The sequence below is a fragment of the Gigantopelta aegis genome, chromosome 6, assembly GCF_016097555.1.
Source record: "Gigantopelta aegis isolate Gae_Host chromosome 6, Gae_host_genome, whole genome shotgun sequence".
Taxonomy (NCBI): Eukaryota; Metazoa; Mollusca; class Gastropoda; order Neomphalida; family Peltospiridae; genus Gigantopelta; species Gigantopelta aegis.
The window spans coordinates 79,349,368-79,368,635 of NC_054704.1; the positions used below are offsets into that span (position 1 = coordinate 79,349,368).

Sequence of the window (19,268 nt, forward strand, 5' to 3'; positions counted from 1 at the left end):
AGAAATATACAAAACAGAACTCCTTAAAAGCAATGCATTCTGCCATGTCATGAAATTAATTAACCGGAAAAAAAAAGAGTTGAGCACTAAAAAGCTGTTATATTTTGAAATATCCGCAACTCAAAGATCTGCACTCCAACACACTGTAGAGGACAAAGCTGCACGAATTGTGCAGTGAGGAGAGAGATGATTGAACAGCCAACAAAAGACCTGATTTATGCTGATGGAACATTAATAACGGACATTTTCAAGGGTCGAATCAATTTGTCTACTTTTGAACACAAATGTATGGATTATTAACTCAGAAAACTTATGGTAATTAATTAATTCTAATAGCACAAAAGTTATTAGGGGGGGGGGGGAGAAGAAGCATTATGAGAATACTGCTAAAGCAATACATGTCCCTTACCAAACCCAACAATTTTTCGTATCTCCTAAATTTCACTTTGTTAAAAGTGGGACCAGGGTAAATTACTATGATTAAGAAATATATATTTTATTTTATCTCAATATCTTCAGGAAAAACAAAATTCCAGAAAACAAATTTTCACATCTCCTAAGTTCAAGGGCCATAACTCTGTAAAAATGGGTAATTTGCAAAGAAAGTCAAAACATGATCTGTAACTGTACATTATAAAGTTATACACAAAATTTCAGTTCAATATCTCAAGGCTTTCTAAAACGAAATCTGGAAAACTACATGTATATGTCGGACACCATGGGAAATCGCCATAAAAAGTCAAACTTGATCTGTAACAGTACATTATAAAGCTATATACATAATTTCAGCTCAATATCTCAAGGCCTTCTAAAAAAAAGTCTGGATTTTTTTTCTCTCACATATCCTAAGTTCAAGGGCCATACCTCTGTCACAATGGGTTAATGGCCATGAAAGTCAAACTTGATCTGTAACAGTACATGATAATGCTACATGTATACAAAAACGTTCAGCTAAATATCTCAAGGCATTCTAAAAAAAAAATCCGGAAAACTATATGTGAGACAGACAGATGGACAGACGGACAGACAGACAGACAGACAGACAGACAGACAGACAGACAGACAGACAGACAGACAGAAGGACGGAGATGAAAGCTATAATTCCCTCCAGTTGGCCAGGTATGGGACTAAAAAGAAAGAATTTATAAGATTATATATTATAACAGATGAAGAATCTACCCCTTTTAAAACTATTTTTTCCCCCAAAACCACCTAAGACCCCCCCCCCCCCCCCCCTATAAAAAAAAAACCAAACTAAAACAGCCAGAACAACCTTTTAAAAATAAATCTGTTGAATATTGTCATGATTATTTTAAGCTTATGAGCACAATCTAAACATTAATTTTTTAAACTGTATTCCATTTTGGGGTCTTTATGAATCAAGTTATGGTTGTTTCCAACTTTTCTCAATGGGGGTCATAGAGAGGCACTGAAAGTATGACTATGCCCGCTGAGCACTTGAAGGCTATTCAGTATGAGATAACTTCCTTAACCTTATGTGGGTGTGGAGTATTTTGGGAAAGAAACACGACTCCCACTCCCCTCCTGTCAGTAGACAATTCCCGAAACTACCTTCAGGGCATCTGTAGAGAAACCAAGTTTTCTTCTTTCAAAAGAAAATCTCATTATTTTACATTATCAAAAAGAAAACCGGCAGACAGAGTCTAAAAGGTTTACTCCAAAATAGCAGACAAATTGTTTGTGTTGGCGGAACAATCAGTTGTTAGTGAACTGTTTACAGATTTTTTTATTTTTTTAAAATTCACATCTTTATGTCGACAGCTGAGAAACAACATCAATCAATATGCCACACAACACGGATGGTTTCTTAAATATCCTTCTAACCTGCAGCGCAAACTAATAAAATTCTTAACCAGATCAGTCAATATGTGGCGTGTGTAAACACAGCAGTAACAAGATTTCTCCTCATTTGATTATCTGGTTCTCAAAAAACCCCAACCTCTTCCAAGCTAAATATAATAATGTTCAGTTAATCACAGTGACATGACCATGATCACATCAGGCAAGCCATACTTCTGTACAAGACAGAGTTCAAGGGATGTTACAGAAAAAATATGGCACCCCAGCATACATGTCCAAAAAAAGGATATTATAGGGCTTTCAGTGGAATTTTGATGCAGGTAATATTTACATATGCAGAACATTTCTTAAAAGTATTATTCAAAAGTGGTTAGTGGTTAATGTTTGATGGGTGATGCACGATGATAGATGAAAAGTTTGAAAACAGATCACAATAAAAACATTAATTGAGCCTTCAGCTCAGATGACAAAAATTATCATTTTAAATAAATTTGAAAAATCTAAAGTAAAAAAAAAGATTAATAAAAACTAAATATAGATACCATACTTGAAGCATAAATGAAGATATAAACCAAAACTCACCAGAATTGAGCTCTTTGACTAGCGAAGACATTGCATTGGTAACAGAATCAGCAGCCACTAGCAGGTCGTTGCGCAGACTCCTCACGTTGGAGGTGGCACAAGCCGATTGGTTGAAAGCCTGTTGCACGTCCCCGCCCAGTCCCGTGAGTGACGTGTCCATTGTTGTGCTGGGCGTGGCCACTTTGTTGACAGCCGGCGCTATCGTGGGTGACAGACCGGAACGGGACCGTGGGGACGGGGAATTGGTGGGAGTTGAACGAGGAGAGCTCGGGTGATTCTGAAAATAAAAGAGTGTTAAGAATTCAAATACTGTAAATGTACGATGAACGTCATAAAATATTGGTAGAAATTCAGATAAATTAAAAAAAAAAAAATAATAATTGAACATACAAGCATTATATAACAAAAATTAAACAACAAACTTTAATAAATAGCTAAAAACAGACACTTTAATGTTCTTGAAAAAAGGTGTCAAGAAAATATCAGAAATATGATCATGTATGAATTTCAATAATTAAACTCAAGCCAAACCACAGGGCTCATGCGACTGGGCGAAGTGAGCCAAAACTTCGATTTGACCAGACTGACTTCGCTGTGCCAGTCACTGTAACGCAAAATCTGTGTTGCCTTTTTAAAAAGTCATCACTTGCAAGGTACACATCACGGATGAATGGTGAAGAATTTGAGGAACACCTATTCATTTCACAATGTCATATCCATCAATTAGCAGTACAGAAGGTAAAATAAAAAAAATAAAAAAAATAAAAAATACAGATTGTAAAATTTGCACCTGTATTAAGATAACTTCTTTTTTGCGAATTTCTTTTTTTAAATTAAAAATTAAAGTCTCCCTGCTGTTAAAAACTCCACCCTCTCTAAAGTTTGAGAGAGAAGTGACTTTGCTCTATGATTCTGACCTCGCGTGAGGCCTGAAACAATAACTATTAAATGTTGATGATGTAATATAAGATAGCCAGGCAACCAGACAGAAAATGTCACTGTACTGACAAGCATCAAGTGATGCATACATTATAACCTAATTAATGAATAGGATAATTTTCCAAGTCTCTGTACATCAAAGCTTAAGTTAGCAAGCTTAATTTCCAGCAACATGAGGGTCATTTCCAAAAACGTCTACTTAATTGAGGCTAACTCATGGGAGTGATCATATTGTGAAAAATATCCTTTTGACTCTGTACAACAGTGGGCGAGACATAGCCCAGTGGTAAAGTGCTGGCTTGATGCGCGCTCGGTTTAAGATCGATCCCCGTCAGTGGGTCCATTGAGCTATTTCTTGCTCCAGCCAGTGTACCACGACTGGTACATCAAAGGCCGTGGTATGTGCTATCCTGTTTGTGGGGTGGTGCATATAAAAGATCCCTTGCTGCTAATCGAAAAGAGTAGCCCATGAAGTGGCAACAGCAGGTTTCCTCCCTCAATATCTGTGTGGTCCTTAACCATACGTCTGACACCATATAAACATAAATAAAATGTTTTGAGTGTGTCATTAAATAGAACATTTCCTTCCTATACAACAGATTTGCTCATGGTTTTGTCATTCAGATTCATTTAAATGGATATAGCTGCAACAGAACATTTTACATTTCTGTATATATATACTGTTTTGGAAATAATTTGATTGGTCAAAATCATAAATTCAGTTTTCAATGTAAGGTACCATAAATTAGATTGGCACGAGGATTTCCTTTACACATACATGTACTAAGCTATGCTTTCTTCTCCAACCCTTGCAATTAAGAAAACATCCACGGCAAGAAACAAGCAGTGGAAAAAAATCTAATATAGAATGAAAAACTCCATGACAATCTCCACGGCATTGCCAATTGCCGGGATTGCTTTCTCACAGCAGGTACCAAATTACTGCCACAGCTTCACATTTATTTTATGGAAACCAATAAGAATTCCCAACAAAAACCTGCCATCTTCTACCTTAACCCATAACATGTAGAAACAGTGAGACTATTTGTTATGAAACCAATAACAATTCCTAATAAAACCTGTCATTTTCTACCTTAACTCATAACATATGGAAACAGTGAAACTATTTGTTATGAAACCAATAACAATTCCTAATAAAACCTGCCATTTTCTACCTTAACCCACAACACACGGAAACAGTGAGACTATTTGTTATGAAACCAATAACAATTCCTAATAAAACCTGCCATTTTCTACCTTAACCCACAACACACGGAAACAGTGAGACTATTTGTTATGAAACCAATAACAATTCCTAATAAAAACTTGTCATCTTCTACCTTAACTCATAACATGTGGAAACAGTGAAACTATTTGTTATGAAACCAATAACAATTCCTAATAATGCCTGCCATATTCTACCTTAACTCATAACATGTGGAAACAGTGAAACTATTTGTTATGAAACCAATAACAATTCCTAATAAAAGCCTGCCATCTTCTACCTTAACTCATAACATGTGGAAACAGTGAGACTATTTGTTATGAAACCAATAACAATTCCTAATAAAAACTTGTCATCTTCTACCTTAACTCATAACATGTGGAAACAGTGAAACTATTTGTTATGAAACCAATAACAATTCCTAATAAAAACTTGTCATCTTCTACCTTAACTCATAACATGTAGATACAGTGAAACTATTTGTTACGAAACCAATAACAATTCCTAATAAAAGCCTGCCATCTTCTACCTTAACCCACAAAATGCGGATACAGTGAGACTATTTGTCAAACGTGTGGAGGAGAGTAATGAGAAGAGAAGCCCCTGTCATATATGCTCTACCCTGAATAATCCCGCCATTATATTAAAGATTCTCCGAGGCCATCTCGGCTTGATCACTATCCGTCATAGGAGCAGAAGTCATTTATTTTATCACCACGAGCAAAATTAAGGAAGCAGCATCCCGTTCCGAGTTAATTTCACAGCAAAGTGATTTGGGGAAAGCTGCTAGTACCCTCCAGTCACTCAGTGAGATTTATTGTTTAATGTAAAGTGCAAATGTCTCGTGCTGTTTTTGCATTTTCCTCCGGTCTCCCACCACCGGTGTGTGCAGTTATCTGGTATTAGTCCATTGGCGGCGTGCTGCAGTGGGGATAAATCAATGAGCTTGTAAAAAGACAACCTGTGCAAGATGATTTTCCTGAACATTATCTCTTTCGGTATGCTCGGTTGAGAAATTGTTTCAAGGTTGTTGGGTGTTTTTTACCCCCCCCCCCCCCCCCCATCTATCCCTTAATTTTAAAGCATTCAACTGCTGTCACAATTCATATCTACTTGCAATGAAGGTCTAAAAATCTAGGACCTTTTATAGGCTTAATTTTTAATCAAATATGACCAAAATCTATTTGGATTCTAGCAAATTTGTATCACTGGAATCCACAAAAATTCACTTGTTTCATGGATTTTTCTTACAATGTGCTAACGAACTACTGGTAATTAATTCAGACACTGATGCTAAGAAGTAATCAAATTATTATCTGAACATGGAAATGATATTTTCTAATAAGTGTTGTCTGGACACATGATGTCGGACCAGATGCTTTTGTTTATAAAGATATTTGGATTTATGAAACTTTTATTTAAAGTACTGTAGAATCACTTTTGCTCATGGTGGTCTGTAATTCATGGAGGTGGTCTGTAATTCATGGATGAAGTTTGTTTTGTTTAATGACACCACTAGAGCACAATGATTTATTAATCATTGACTATTGGATATCAAACATTTGGTAATTTTGTCAATATAGTCTTACAGAGGAAACCCGCTACATTTTCTCCATTTGTAGCAAGGGAACTTTTTCTCCATTTGTAGCAAGGGAACTTTGATATGCACTATCTCACAGAGAGGACAGCACATACCACGACCTTTGATATACCAACCGTGGTGCACTAGCTGGGACGAGAATTAATTCATGGAAGAATGCAGTGAACAAATTTAAGAACAAAATGAAAATGATATATAATTCAATATGAATTTACGATACTGCCTTTTTGATAAATGAATTTAGAAGTCCCCAATGAAATGTATAATTTATCCAAACCATGAAAAAAAGAGAGAAGAATCTCACAGTAACATTACGGGAATTGGATTCATGGATTTAAATCTAAACATGAAGCCGAGCTGTCTTGGCCTCTCAGTGACCCTTGGTGTAATTCACCAATTTGCTCACCTTAAGCAGTGTACAAAGCTTTCAAGTATCAAATCAAGAACGAACATTAGCTTTTACTCCCACTGTTTGTTTTAAGTAGTAGAAAGTTATCTGTTAAAGTGAATATTAACTCCTAATATTTGTCATTAGGGTAAACAAACCCAATGCTTGTTGTAAGTAATAGAAAGGTGACAGTTACTGTGAAAGTGAATATTAACCACTAATATTTGTCAAACAATCAAGTGTAAATATGTTTAACTCCTAATGTTTGACAAAAATAAAACAATCAAACATGAATGTTAAACTCTGATATTTCTCAAAAAAGTAGATTTTTGTCCAAATATTGGTTCTAACTTCATTGTTCATACTTTTAGAAACTTCAAGAAATTTATATTTGTTCTAAAAGATCATCTATATTATTGTTTGCCACAATAGTGAGTTTTATCTACCGGTACTATTAATGTTTATCTTTATATAACTAAAAAGTCTAAATGTTGGTTTGAATTACTTCATTATCTATACTAGGTACCTTTAACAATTTCATCAATCTGGAATTTATCCTAATTTTAATGTTTGTTGTAAAAGTGAGTTCACTAATGTCTATGTTTTTAAATTAGTAGATAGTCCAAATATTAGTATTAACTTCATTTATTTATACTTTCTTATTTCCAGCCAACTGGTGCACAACAATTGGTATATCACAGACTGTGGTATGTGCTATCTGTGAGATGATGCATACAAAAGATCCCTTGCTACTAATCCAAAACAAAAAATTAAGCGGGTTTTCTCTCTAATGGTAGGTTCTGACTGTCAACAGTCACAATGAAGTTGGCCAACTCCATGGTTGCGTTGTAATTTCCCCAACTCCCGACTTACAACGAGTGCACTCAGATTAATAACTAATGGGTTATACGATGAGAATCGAGGTGTAAGAGTGCTCAGACTAGCAATTGGACCGTCATAAAAGTCGTGAGAGAAGAAAGTTGGCCAACTTTGTCATGGCAGTTGGTAGTCTTTACACTATATGTCCAAATTACCAAATGTTTGACATCCAATAGCCATGCACTCTAGTGGTGTTGTTAAACAAAACAAACTTTTAATTTTAATTTTATTTTTACCTTTAGCAATTTCATCAAACTTTCCAACTGAACCATGAGCTCCTTGCGACTCTCTTGTAAAGCCTGCATTCGACCTTCAAGTTCGTCTTTCCGTTGCCGTAACAACCGCAGTTCCGTGAGAAGGGTTGGGTTGTACTGGGCTTCCTCATTTTCAGCAGCGTAGGCTTCCTGCTCCAGCCGCAGACGCTGAATTTCTCGCATGATTTCCCTGCAAGATATTTAGAAATAGGTTTTAGGAAATAGCAAAAGTACAATTAACAAAAAGAAAAAAACATTCTTAAAAAAAAGCGCCACCCTAAAATCAAAAATATGTTTTTGATAACTACAATCTATATTTGATGGTTTTTGTATTAACAGCTGAATTTTTGCACCTGATGCTAAAAGAAATGAAATGTTTTATTTAACGGACATACTCAACACATTTTATATACGGTTATATGGCATTGAACATATGGTTAAGGACCACGCAGATAATGAGGGAGGAAACCAGCTGTTGCCACTTCATGGGCTACCCTTTTTGATTAGCAGCAAGGGATCTTTTATATGCACCATCCCATAGACAGGATAGCACATACCATGGCCTTTGATGTACCAGTCGTGGTGCACTGGCTGAACCAGGAAATCTGATGCTAAAAGGGGCAGGATGTAGCCCAGTGGTTAAGTGCTCAATTGATGTGCAGTCAGTTTGGGATCGATCCTCATCGGTGTGACCATTGGGCTATTTTTCGTTCCAGCCACTGCACCACGACTGGTATATCAAAGGCTGTGGTATGTGCTATCCTGTCTGTGGGAAAATAAAAGATCTTTCGCTACTAATGGAAAAATGTAGCGGGTTTCCTCTCTAAGACTATACGTCAAAATTACCAAATGTTTGACATCCAATAACCGATGATTAATAAATCAATGTGCTCTAGTGCTGTCAAACAAAACGAACAAACTGATGCTAAAACTAATAAAAGTCTGTCTTCGTACTGGTTACATACTGAGAGAAAGAAATAAGAGATCTCACAAATAGTACCGGTAACTGCAAATAATGACTGCAACCCAAAGCCTCAATCCGTAGTGTCAGAAACTGACATTGCTAATGGCAGTCAATTCAACACTACTGACTTTCAACCCCACATTATCACTAAAGCTGTATGAAATATAGACATTACTATGTTAGTAATTAATTAAAATTGGGTCTACAGTACAATGTTTCCTTATTTCTTTCCATCAGTATATACCAAGTTAATAGAGTCCATGTGTCTATGGTATCCATCCATCCATCCATCCATCCATCCATCCATCCATCCATCCATCCATCCATCCATCCATCCATCCATCCATCCATCATTCTCTGTACGTCCATCTATTTGAGGTGGGATGTATCTCAGCCAACAGAAAATGTTAAATACCCGCATACGCTATCGCTAATTGTCTCTAGACACGAAACGCCAACATGCTCGCTCATTGTAATAACGCACAAAACTAAGGCACTTTATTAATAACCAATCAGAATAATACATGTGTTTTAGTCTTGATAACAATTATCATATACCTTAGTCTTGATAAGAATGATTGTAAGCATTGTAAATTAGTCTTAGTAGTTACTAACATTAACAGAACGCTTGTATGAGGTGCACTGGATTGAGCCATAGGATTGATCCCTTTCAGAGATACAAATGATTTTCTTTCCATTCCAACCATGCAGTTTCCTATCACTGGTGTATCAAACGCTACACACAGCATATTATGTTTTCTGGTCCATCGAAGAGTACATATAAAAACTATTTTTGCTGCCACTTGATAAGTGCGTCCATAATATGGTGGTAACAGGTGTGCTCATAATATGCAGTAAAATCCCTCTAAACTAGACACCCACGGGGCCAAGAAAAGAGTCTGGTTTTAAGGTGTGTCCTGTTGAGAGAGGGTATGTTCTGTACTATTAATTAAAAAGAGACAAGGAAAAACATCCAGTTTTGAGGGAGTTTCTATTTAAGAAGGGTCTGGTTTTGAAGGTTTTCACTGTACTTGCAACGCTCAAATTCAACGATGGCACAGACGGCAACTGCCGTCGTTGAGATATAAATTGCTGTAGGTAGATAGCATCATTGATGGCACTTTTGTGCTGTCGGTAAAGCTCCTCAACAATGGTAAAACAATGGCGTACATTATCTGCCAATATTTAACATTTGCAATATGTTTACATACAGCAAAATAGCCTTACAGTCATGTTTACTTTCTGCAAATGTCACTTTAAAAAAAATTGCCATAGGCAGGCTGAAAATTGCCTTTGGTGGGCTGTTTCACTCATGGCAATTGTTTTAAAAATTGGTGTGGAAGACAACTTCTTAAGTTCGAGCCATGACTTGAGATAAAGTGTCAAGTAAATGTCAGACATCAAACAGCCATAATTTGAAATGGGCCACAATGTAATTAAACAAACGTTTTTGTTTTCATCCAACTACTAGCATCCATTTATGCATCCATTCACCAAACTCATCTTATTCACCCAAACCATGGTCCGACATTCTGTGCTAGTTTTCATTTAGTAAATTGGTCTGGGAGTGGCAGTCCTCTTTGTAGTGGTGTAAGACTGAAAGAATGAAATGTTTTATTTAACGACGCACTCAACACATTTTATTTACGATTATATGGCGTCAGACATACGGTTAAGGACCACACAGATATTGAGAGAGGAAACCCGCTGTTGCCACTTCATGGACTACGCTTTTCAATTAGCAGCAAGGGATCTTTTATATGCACTATCCCACAGACAGGATAATACATACCACGGCCTTTGATACACCAGTCGTGGTGCATTGGCTGGTGCGAGAAACAGCCCAATGGGCCCACTGACGGGGATCGATCCCAGACCGACCGCGCATCAAGCGAACGCTTTACCACTGGGCTATGTCCCGCCCATGTAGTGGTGTAAGAATGCATGTATTGTCCAACAAAGGATCTCCTCGGGAGTGGCTGTCCTCTGATAGATGAGGCACTAGATAGACATTTATGGACCAACCATTATTTTGCCAAATCCCCATTTGACTCTGTATTGTACAGAGATATGGCCTTGATTGTGGATAACAGTTTTGTCGGTCAGATGAAAAATCAATTAGCATAGTCAGTCATACCTCTGTACCAGCCAGTTCAAAGGATGTTTATATACAACTGCTATGACAAAACTACAACATGAAAGCAAACATTCCATGATATCTGCCCTATCCTATCTCATGCATTATAAATTATGCACAGCAATATGACAGACTTGCCTCAACAATGCATGAATGAAACTCTTATCACTGAATAATGTTAATCCAGTGCTCGTCAGAGAAATGTTAATAAGTTTCTACCTCAGTACACACATCCAGATGGAACACACAATATTGTGTCTGTGTGACAGCGTTAACGATTTCTAGTTTTAATCTCTTAAAATGACACTGTAATAGCAATCTTACTGCATGTAATACAGCACACAGTCTTTAGTTCAAATAAAGCCGACACTGATCACAAATACTTTTACCTATTTCCGGGAAACTATAGTTTAAAAAAATCTATATTTAAAGATAGAATCACTATGCTTGATCTCCTATTTCCAGAAAAAGTAATCAGTAGTTTAATATTTAATGACAACACACAACTAATTAAGTTTACATACATGTATGACCTATATCAGGGGTGGATGCATGCTTTTTCCAGGGAGGGTAAGCAATGTTTAAAAAAAAGGCACTTACAATATTCTTAAGTACACTAACTTAACATGTATTATATATGGCAATACTTCCCCTAAAACACCAAGCTGACAAATATATTACATGTTCTCCCCGCCCACACCACTATAAACACAAACTCAGTAGCTACAATGCATTTTTCAAGGCCCTTTGAAATTCGAGAGGGAGCATCTTTAAACAATTTAGCAACTAAACACAGATTGAAATTTTATCTGCTACTGTACTTTGTGTGTGAAATGGCTCTTGTTGTTTGTTTGTTTGTTTTGCTGTCCTTTTGTTTTGTTTTGTTTTGGGGTTTGATTTTTTTTGGAGGGGGGGGGGGGGTTGGAGGGGTGGTGTTTTTTGGTGTTGTTGGGTGGGTTTTTTTTAGGGGGTAAAGGTTTTTTTTTTTAATTGTTTTTTTTTATTATTATCTTCAGAAACAAATATAGTAGTCTCAGGGTTAGGGCCCTGGTATCTCTACCTTACAGTATTGTTATAGGCAAAAGGTTGAATATACCAATATCAATATGAATTTTATATATGGAAGGAAATGTTTTTATTTAACGACGCACTCAGCACATTTTATTTATGGTTATATGGCATCAGACATATGGTTAAGGACCACACAGATATACATGTATAGAGAGAAAACCCGCTGTCGCCACTTCATGGACTACTTTTTTTGATTAGCAGCAAGGGATCTTTTATATGTACCATCCCACAGACAGGATAGTACATACCACAGCCTTTGTTACACCACTTGTGGAGCTCTGGCTGGATCACTGGCTGGATCACACAAATAGAACCAGTGACTGCAACCCAAACCCTCAATACATAGTGTCAGAAACTGACCGTGCTAATGGCAGTCAATTCAACACTACTGACTTTCAACCCCACATTATCACTAAAGGTGGTTTTCTCAGTCACACCCACTGACAGGATAGCACATACCATAGCCTTTGGTAACCAGCTATGGTACTCTGGTTGGAAACTGGAGAGAACTGATAGCAGTCCTGATTAAATCACCAGTTTATGTTCAAATTGAGCAACAGTGAAAAGCAATTTAGCTTTATAGGCACACCATTTGACAGGATAGCACATACCATAGTCTTTGATAACCAACTATGGTGCTCTGGTTGGAAATTGGACAGAACTGATAGCAGTCCTGATTATATCACCAGTTTATGTTCAAATTGAGCAACAGTGAAAAGCAATTGGTTTTCCAATCATCTGCTGATCTCAGGATTTCCAGCACATCAAGTGTTACACAATTTAATACATTACTTCTTGCTACGATCTGCATATCTCATAAGCCAGTTCATCCTTTAGGATTTGTCCTCAGGTCTACAGCCCACACCAATCAATGTGTGACATAAAAAAGTGCCAAGAGGTACGTCAGATATAACCGCAAGGAAAACGAACCTATGTTTATGTATAGCCACTGCAGCCGGCATTCTTGTATACTTACGGAAAAAAGGTTCTTGGGCATGTATGGCATAAGGTACATGTAGATAGATAATCGTATTGAAGAAAAAAAAATTCAAATTGTTTTCAAGAAATTATTTACTGGTCATTCGTAAACCATATGAGAAAATTTTCACAATTATGTAGAACTTGACATTAAAAAAAAAAAAGGGGCGGAATGTGACCCAATGGTAAAGTGTTTGTCTGATGTGCAGTCAGTCTAGGACAGATCCCCATAGGGCTAGTTCTCGTTTCAGCCAGTGGATCATGACTGGTACAATGTATATGACCATAGGATGTGCTATCCTGTCTGTGGGAAGGTGCATTTAAAAGATCCTTAATGCAAAAATGTAGTGGGTTTCCTTTCTAAGCCTACTGGATGTCAAAATTACCAAATGTTTGACATCCAATAGGCGAAGATTAATAAATCAATGTGCTCTAGTGGTGTTGTTAGACAAAACAAAACTTTCAACTTTTAAAAACTTGAGGGGAGTGGTTAACTGCTCTCCTAACTCAGTCATTTAAGCTATTCATTTCATTTCATTTCAACTTATTTTTGTGCTTATATCCAATTAAGGTTCAAGCACGCTGTCCTGGACACACACCTCAGCTATCTGGGCTCTCTGTCCAGGACAGTGGGTTAGTTGTTAGTGGTTAGTGAGAAAGAAGTGGGTGTAGTGGTCGTACACCTACCCACTGAGATGTTAAAACTCGCTCTGAGTGGGAGCCTTATATATATGATGGCTTAACCACGACACCACCGAGGTCGGCTTAAGCTATTACTATACTGATACAGGCATCGAAATAAGCATTGTGTCTGGTAACCCATTTACAGGTTACCACAAAATACAGCCTGGTAACCTATAGGTTACCACAACTATATGAAAGTTAGAATTGAATTCCTGTTACTACTACTTTTAACGTTGACATTCTGAAATTGTTTACGTTTGGAAACGAAACTACCGTTACGTAAAAAAAATTGTCGAGAACGAAACACTGTTCTCGACTTTTCTTACATGTGGTAACCTCCTGGTAACCTGAACGACCATTCTCGACTTATTTCGATGCCTGCTGATACCATATAAAGGGAGCTAAAAATTACTCTACTAGAACTATTTTCAGGGAAAACGATGGGGAATGAGATCTTTCCACATGAGTCACACATTTCAACCATTTACAAACTTTACAGCTGATTTCATTTGAGACCATTTTACTTGGTGCACCGGAACTTGTTTTCTGCGAGTATACAATGGCATTTCCAGGCTGATCCTACAGAAATGAACAATAATTCTTTAATGGCTTACTGAGCTCATGAATATCCCATATAGGTCATAGGAATTGTCAAGTACCACAGACTGATTTGAGATAACCACTTCCTCATTTAGAACATTCTCTTCAAGAATACATCTGTCGGCTTCCATGCATGGTCAAATTAAAAGGGCAATCAAGATGTCTGCGAGAAAATTATAGTTTTTTTTTTTTTTTAAATGGCTGAAAAATTCCTCCCCCCCCCCCTACATATGTGGGTCTCTTTTGTCCTTTTTTTAATTGATCATATAAGAACACACAATTTTTTTTAATAATAATAATAATTAACTGCCATCATATAACAGTTCCAATATTTACCCATTTTTGTGATTAAAAACATTCATCAGAACCTGACGTGATGTACTCCATTACATAATTAAAAGTTTTTAAAAATAATAATAAAAAATAAAAATCCATGGAAACACAACACATTATGTACCATGTTTTTTAATTCATCTCATACACTGTGCTGGAACAGTTAGTGTTTTCCCTAGCTTGTTTTTGCATTGTGTTTTACCATGCCTCAATAGTCTACCGCCATGCCTCAATAGTCTACCGCCATCTTGACTTAATCAGTACCATGCTGCCCTGTTATTAAACAAGCCTTCTTCAGTAACTAATTCTGAAATTGCCGTTATGAAACACTCAGAAATGTAATATTAATTAATAAAATAGGCCTGTTATCTATTTTGGCATTTATTTATTAAAACAAACATTAATTACATTTAGTTTTATTTTAATTATTTTTTTTCTCTTTAAGGGGAAAAAAAAAAAGAATGCCCTGAAAATAGTGAAAATGCCCCAAAAGTCTTTAGTCTACCATGCCTTGCCAAATTTCTAGGGAAAATACTAATAGTGGTTTTTCATTCAACTCGCACACTGTACTGGAACAGTGGTTTTTCATTCATCTTGTACACTGTGCTGGAACAGTGGTTTTTCATTCAACTCACACACTGTACTGGAACAGTGGGTTTTTTTTTTATTCAACTCACACACTGTAATGGAACAGTGATTTTTTATTCAGCTCGCACACTGTGCTGTAACAGTGGTTTTTCATTCAACTCGCACACAATACTGGAACAGTGGTTTTTCATTCATCTTGTACACTGTGCTGGAACAGTGGTTTTTCATTCATCTTGTACACTGTGCTGTAACAGTGGTTTTTTATTCAACTCGCACACAATACTGAAACAGTGGTTTTTCATTCATCTTGTACACTGTGCTGGAACAGTGGTTTTTCATTCAACTCGCACACTGTGCTGTAACAGTGGTTTTTCATTCAACTCGCACACTGTACTGTAACAGTGTTTTTTTATTCAACTCGCACACTGTGCTGTAACAGTGGTTTTTTATCTCATACACTGTGCTGGAACAGTGTTTTTTCATTCATCATCTATAAACATACATGTACGTGCATGCACAGTGGTTTTTCATTCATCATCTATAAACATACATGTACATGCATGCACAGTGGTTTTTCATTCATTCATTACACACATTTGTTTTTTTGGAGGGGTATATATGCATGTACAGTGCTTTTTAAATTATCACATACATTGTACATGATCATATAATTATACAATATACATGTTAAAGTCTGTTTTGTTTAACGACACCACTAGAGTACAATTACTGGCTATTGGAGGTCAAACATTTGGTAATTTGGACAGTCTCAGAGAAAAAAACGGCTACATTTTCCCATTAATAACACTTTTGAGGGGTCTTTTATATGTACCATCCCACAGACAGGACAGCACATACCACAACCTTTGATATACCCATTGTGGTGCACTGGATAGAACAAGAAATAGCCCAATGTGCCCACTGACAGGGATCGATCCTAGACCGACCATGCATCAAGCGAGTGCTTTACCACTCTTTCCTGCCCATCCTATATACATGTATGCACACAGTTGTATATAAACCTGTATTAAGCAGTCACCAAAAGGAGTATCAAAAGTGACCTTATAAGACAGGTGCTTTATATTGCTACTATACTTTATACTATATCAGATGATTTGGGTGAATAAAAATGTGCCCTCTATATATATATATATATATGTGGCGTTATAGTCTCGTTAAAACAAATGTGTTAGCATTCAGTACTGCATAATAAATACCACTGTATTTTTTGTTTTTAATCTATATTTACATTTTCCCATTTCCTGACAATTTTCTCAGATGATATTAAGCTGCCTTGCTAAGAAATAAATGAATTTTGCTATTCCACTCTCATAAAAAGTGTCACTGGAATTTCGAAAATAGCAGAAATGTTAAAGTGACTAAATCTGTTAATTCCCCCGTCTGTTCATTGTAATCTTGGGCATTATGGAAAAGTATTCTTATCACTAGCATAGACAGCTTTGCATTCTGCTGACATATCATATATCGTTAGATGGATGGTTTATGGGAGGTAGTTATCAAAATGATATTAGAAGAATGATATCATTTGCTGATACATTTTGATACATGATATTTTATTACTTTGATACATGATATATTATTATTATCCTCCCATAATATGTTTTCGAACAGATAAGCACATATTGCAAATTTCTGTAATGAATTCTGAATTAAAAGCTAAATAATCTTTCTTAACTGTTCATTGCAATATAATCCACGAAACAGACATAATTATAGATGTTAAGCACAATAATGGCTGCAGCAGAAAAGTTTTTCCGACATTGTGTCTGGATATATTGTGAGTAAGTTACGTCATATGTTTTTGAACACGTGATAGTTTCTACATATAAACAATGTTCCGTAGCAGCACAAGAATGTGTATGTATGGTATGCCATGTCTTGGCTGTGACCAAGATGTTTAGCTTCCTCATTTTTAGATAAAAAGGTTTGAGGTTCAGATTTGCTACATGACACGTCAGTCTCCCTCTACAGTGGTCATACAGTGTTGTAACTGGGACTAAAACCTTTTGGCAGCCTTACGGATGTCTACGCGATCGTTTATTACAGCAGAATGTGCCTTAGAAAGATGTTCTTGGGTGTATTGACATGATCTGGATCTCTCAGTGCGAGAAGTAGTCTAAAAAAGAAAAAGGAACCCTTACCTTCAGAAAAGGAATATTGTAAAGTCTCACAGACGTTAATAAGAAATGGTCTAACCAGGCTTCCATATTTTTCTAAAAGAATCAGATTTATTTTCCTTTAAAGTGAATGACGTATTCAATATTGATATAAACAAAGCAGACGGCACATCGAGTGCAGATGTAGCCGATGCAGTAAAGTGCTACGTTTGTATTTACATGATGGTATGTACCCAAATTTTTGTAGCGAACGATGCACAACTTCTTCTTGTCAATCTGCGATGTTTGTTTACGTCACACCTTCAGTATGCACGTGGGAAATCGCGTATAAATGAGCTGTTCGAATTTATATGACGGTACAATATTAAGTCTAGAAAATATGACACACAAAAAAACATTACTTTAGTATACCGGTACATGAACTTTACACAATTTGTTTTTTTTAATTGCAATTATTTTACCATTAACACAAATTAAAGTTTATTTGACTTATAAATAATACACAAACAAACTTAAATGAAAGACATCTGGATTGGACTAAATTATAAAAACAGGTCACAATTACTGGTGATCCGATGATCGACTATATAATAAAAAACAATTGATAGGTTGGGTTTTTTGCAATGTAACTGATTATGAAATCCATATCAATTGTATTTTTTGTGCTGGGGTGTCGTTAACATCTATTCTATTCTATTCTGTTCTATTCCATATAAATTGTCGTGGAAAATTTTAATAATAATTATTTCTATAGCCTAGAATGGGCAGGAATATATGTTTAACAACACCTCAGCACATTTTAAACTACCGGTAGTTATTTTAGTGTCTAACATGTGGTAATTTCAAAACTGGGCTACATTTATATTCATATACTTATATTAGTACCGTGAAACCTCTCAAGACCGGACCCTCTATAAACCGGAATTCACTCAAAACTGGATGTTTAGGAGAGTCCCTTTTTAAAAACCAGTACAGAACTTAACCTCTCTAAACCAGATCCCTCTTAACACAGGACATTTGTCTTGGACCCAAGGGTGTCCAGTTTAGAGGGGTTTCACTGTAGTACCTTTTTGACGTCCAGTTAATAAGTGAAAGAAAGAAAGAAATGTTTTATTTAACGACGCACTCAACACATTTTATTTACGGTTATATGGCGTCAGACATATGGTTAAAAATCCCATGCCTCGTCTGCATGGGATCCGAACCCAGTACCTACCAGCCTGTTGACTGATGGCCTAACCATGACGCCACCAAGGCCAGTAATTAATAAGTGATGTATATTTTTTTGTGCCAGGATGTTGTTGAACATTCATTCATTTCATTTAAACACTTGAATGAGACGGAGAAGAAAATTGGTTCCACCATATACATGTACAACTCATGGCTGGTTCCACCATATACATGTACAACTCATGGTTGGTTCCACCATATACATGTACAACTCAAGGTTGGTTCCACCATATACATGTACAACATGTACAACTCATGGTTAGTTCCACCATATACATGTACAACTCATGGTTGGTTCCACCATATACATGTACAACTCATGGTTGGTTCCACCATATACATGTACAACTCAAGGTTGGTTCCACCATATACATGTACAACTCAAGGTTGGTTCCACCATATACATGTACAACTCAAGGTTGGTTCCACCATATACATGTACAACTCAAGGTTGGTTCCACCATATACATGTACAACTCAAGGTTGGTTCCACCATATACATGTACAACTCAAGGTTGGTTCCACCATATACATGTACAACTCAAGGTTGGTTCCACCATATACATGTACAACTCAAGGTTGGTTCCACCATATACATGTACAACTCAAGGTTGGTTCCACCATATACATGTACAACTCAAGGTTGGTTCCACCATATACATGTACATCTCCTAAAGTTTGGTTTGTTTAACAACACCACAAGAGCACATTGATTAATCATCGGCTCTTGGATTTCACAGTCATTACAGGAAACCCGCTACATTTTTCTAATGCAGCAAGGAATCTTTTATATATACTTTCCCACAGACAGGAAAGCACATACCACGGCCTTTGACCAGTTTTAGTGCTGTACTAAT

At 36.5% G+C, this 19,268-nt stretch overlaps 1 protein-coding gene across 1 annotated transcript in view; it reads right to left on the minus strand.

Moving 5' to 3' along the window:
- LOC121374904 (dystrobrevin beta-like) overlaps positions 1-19,268 on the minus strand; it is a 153,821-nt gene that overhangs the window by 20,779 nt on the left and 113,774 nt on the right. The window contains exons 13-14 of the mRNA XM_041502030.1: positions 7,671-7,878; positions 2,404-2,680 (exon numbers count right to left, since the gene is read on the minus strand). Of these exons, the coding sequence (XP_041357964.1) occupies positions 2,404-2,680; positions 7,671-7,878 (485 nt within the window). The remainder of the gene's footprint in view (positions 1-2,403; positions 2,681-7,670; positions 7,879-19,268) is intronic.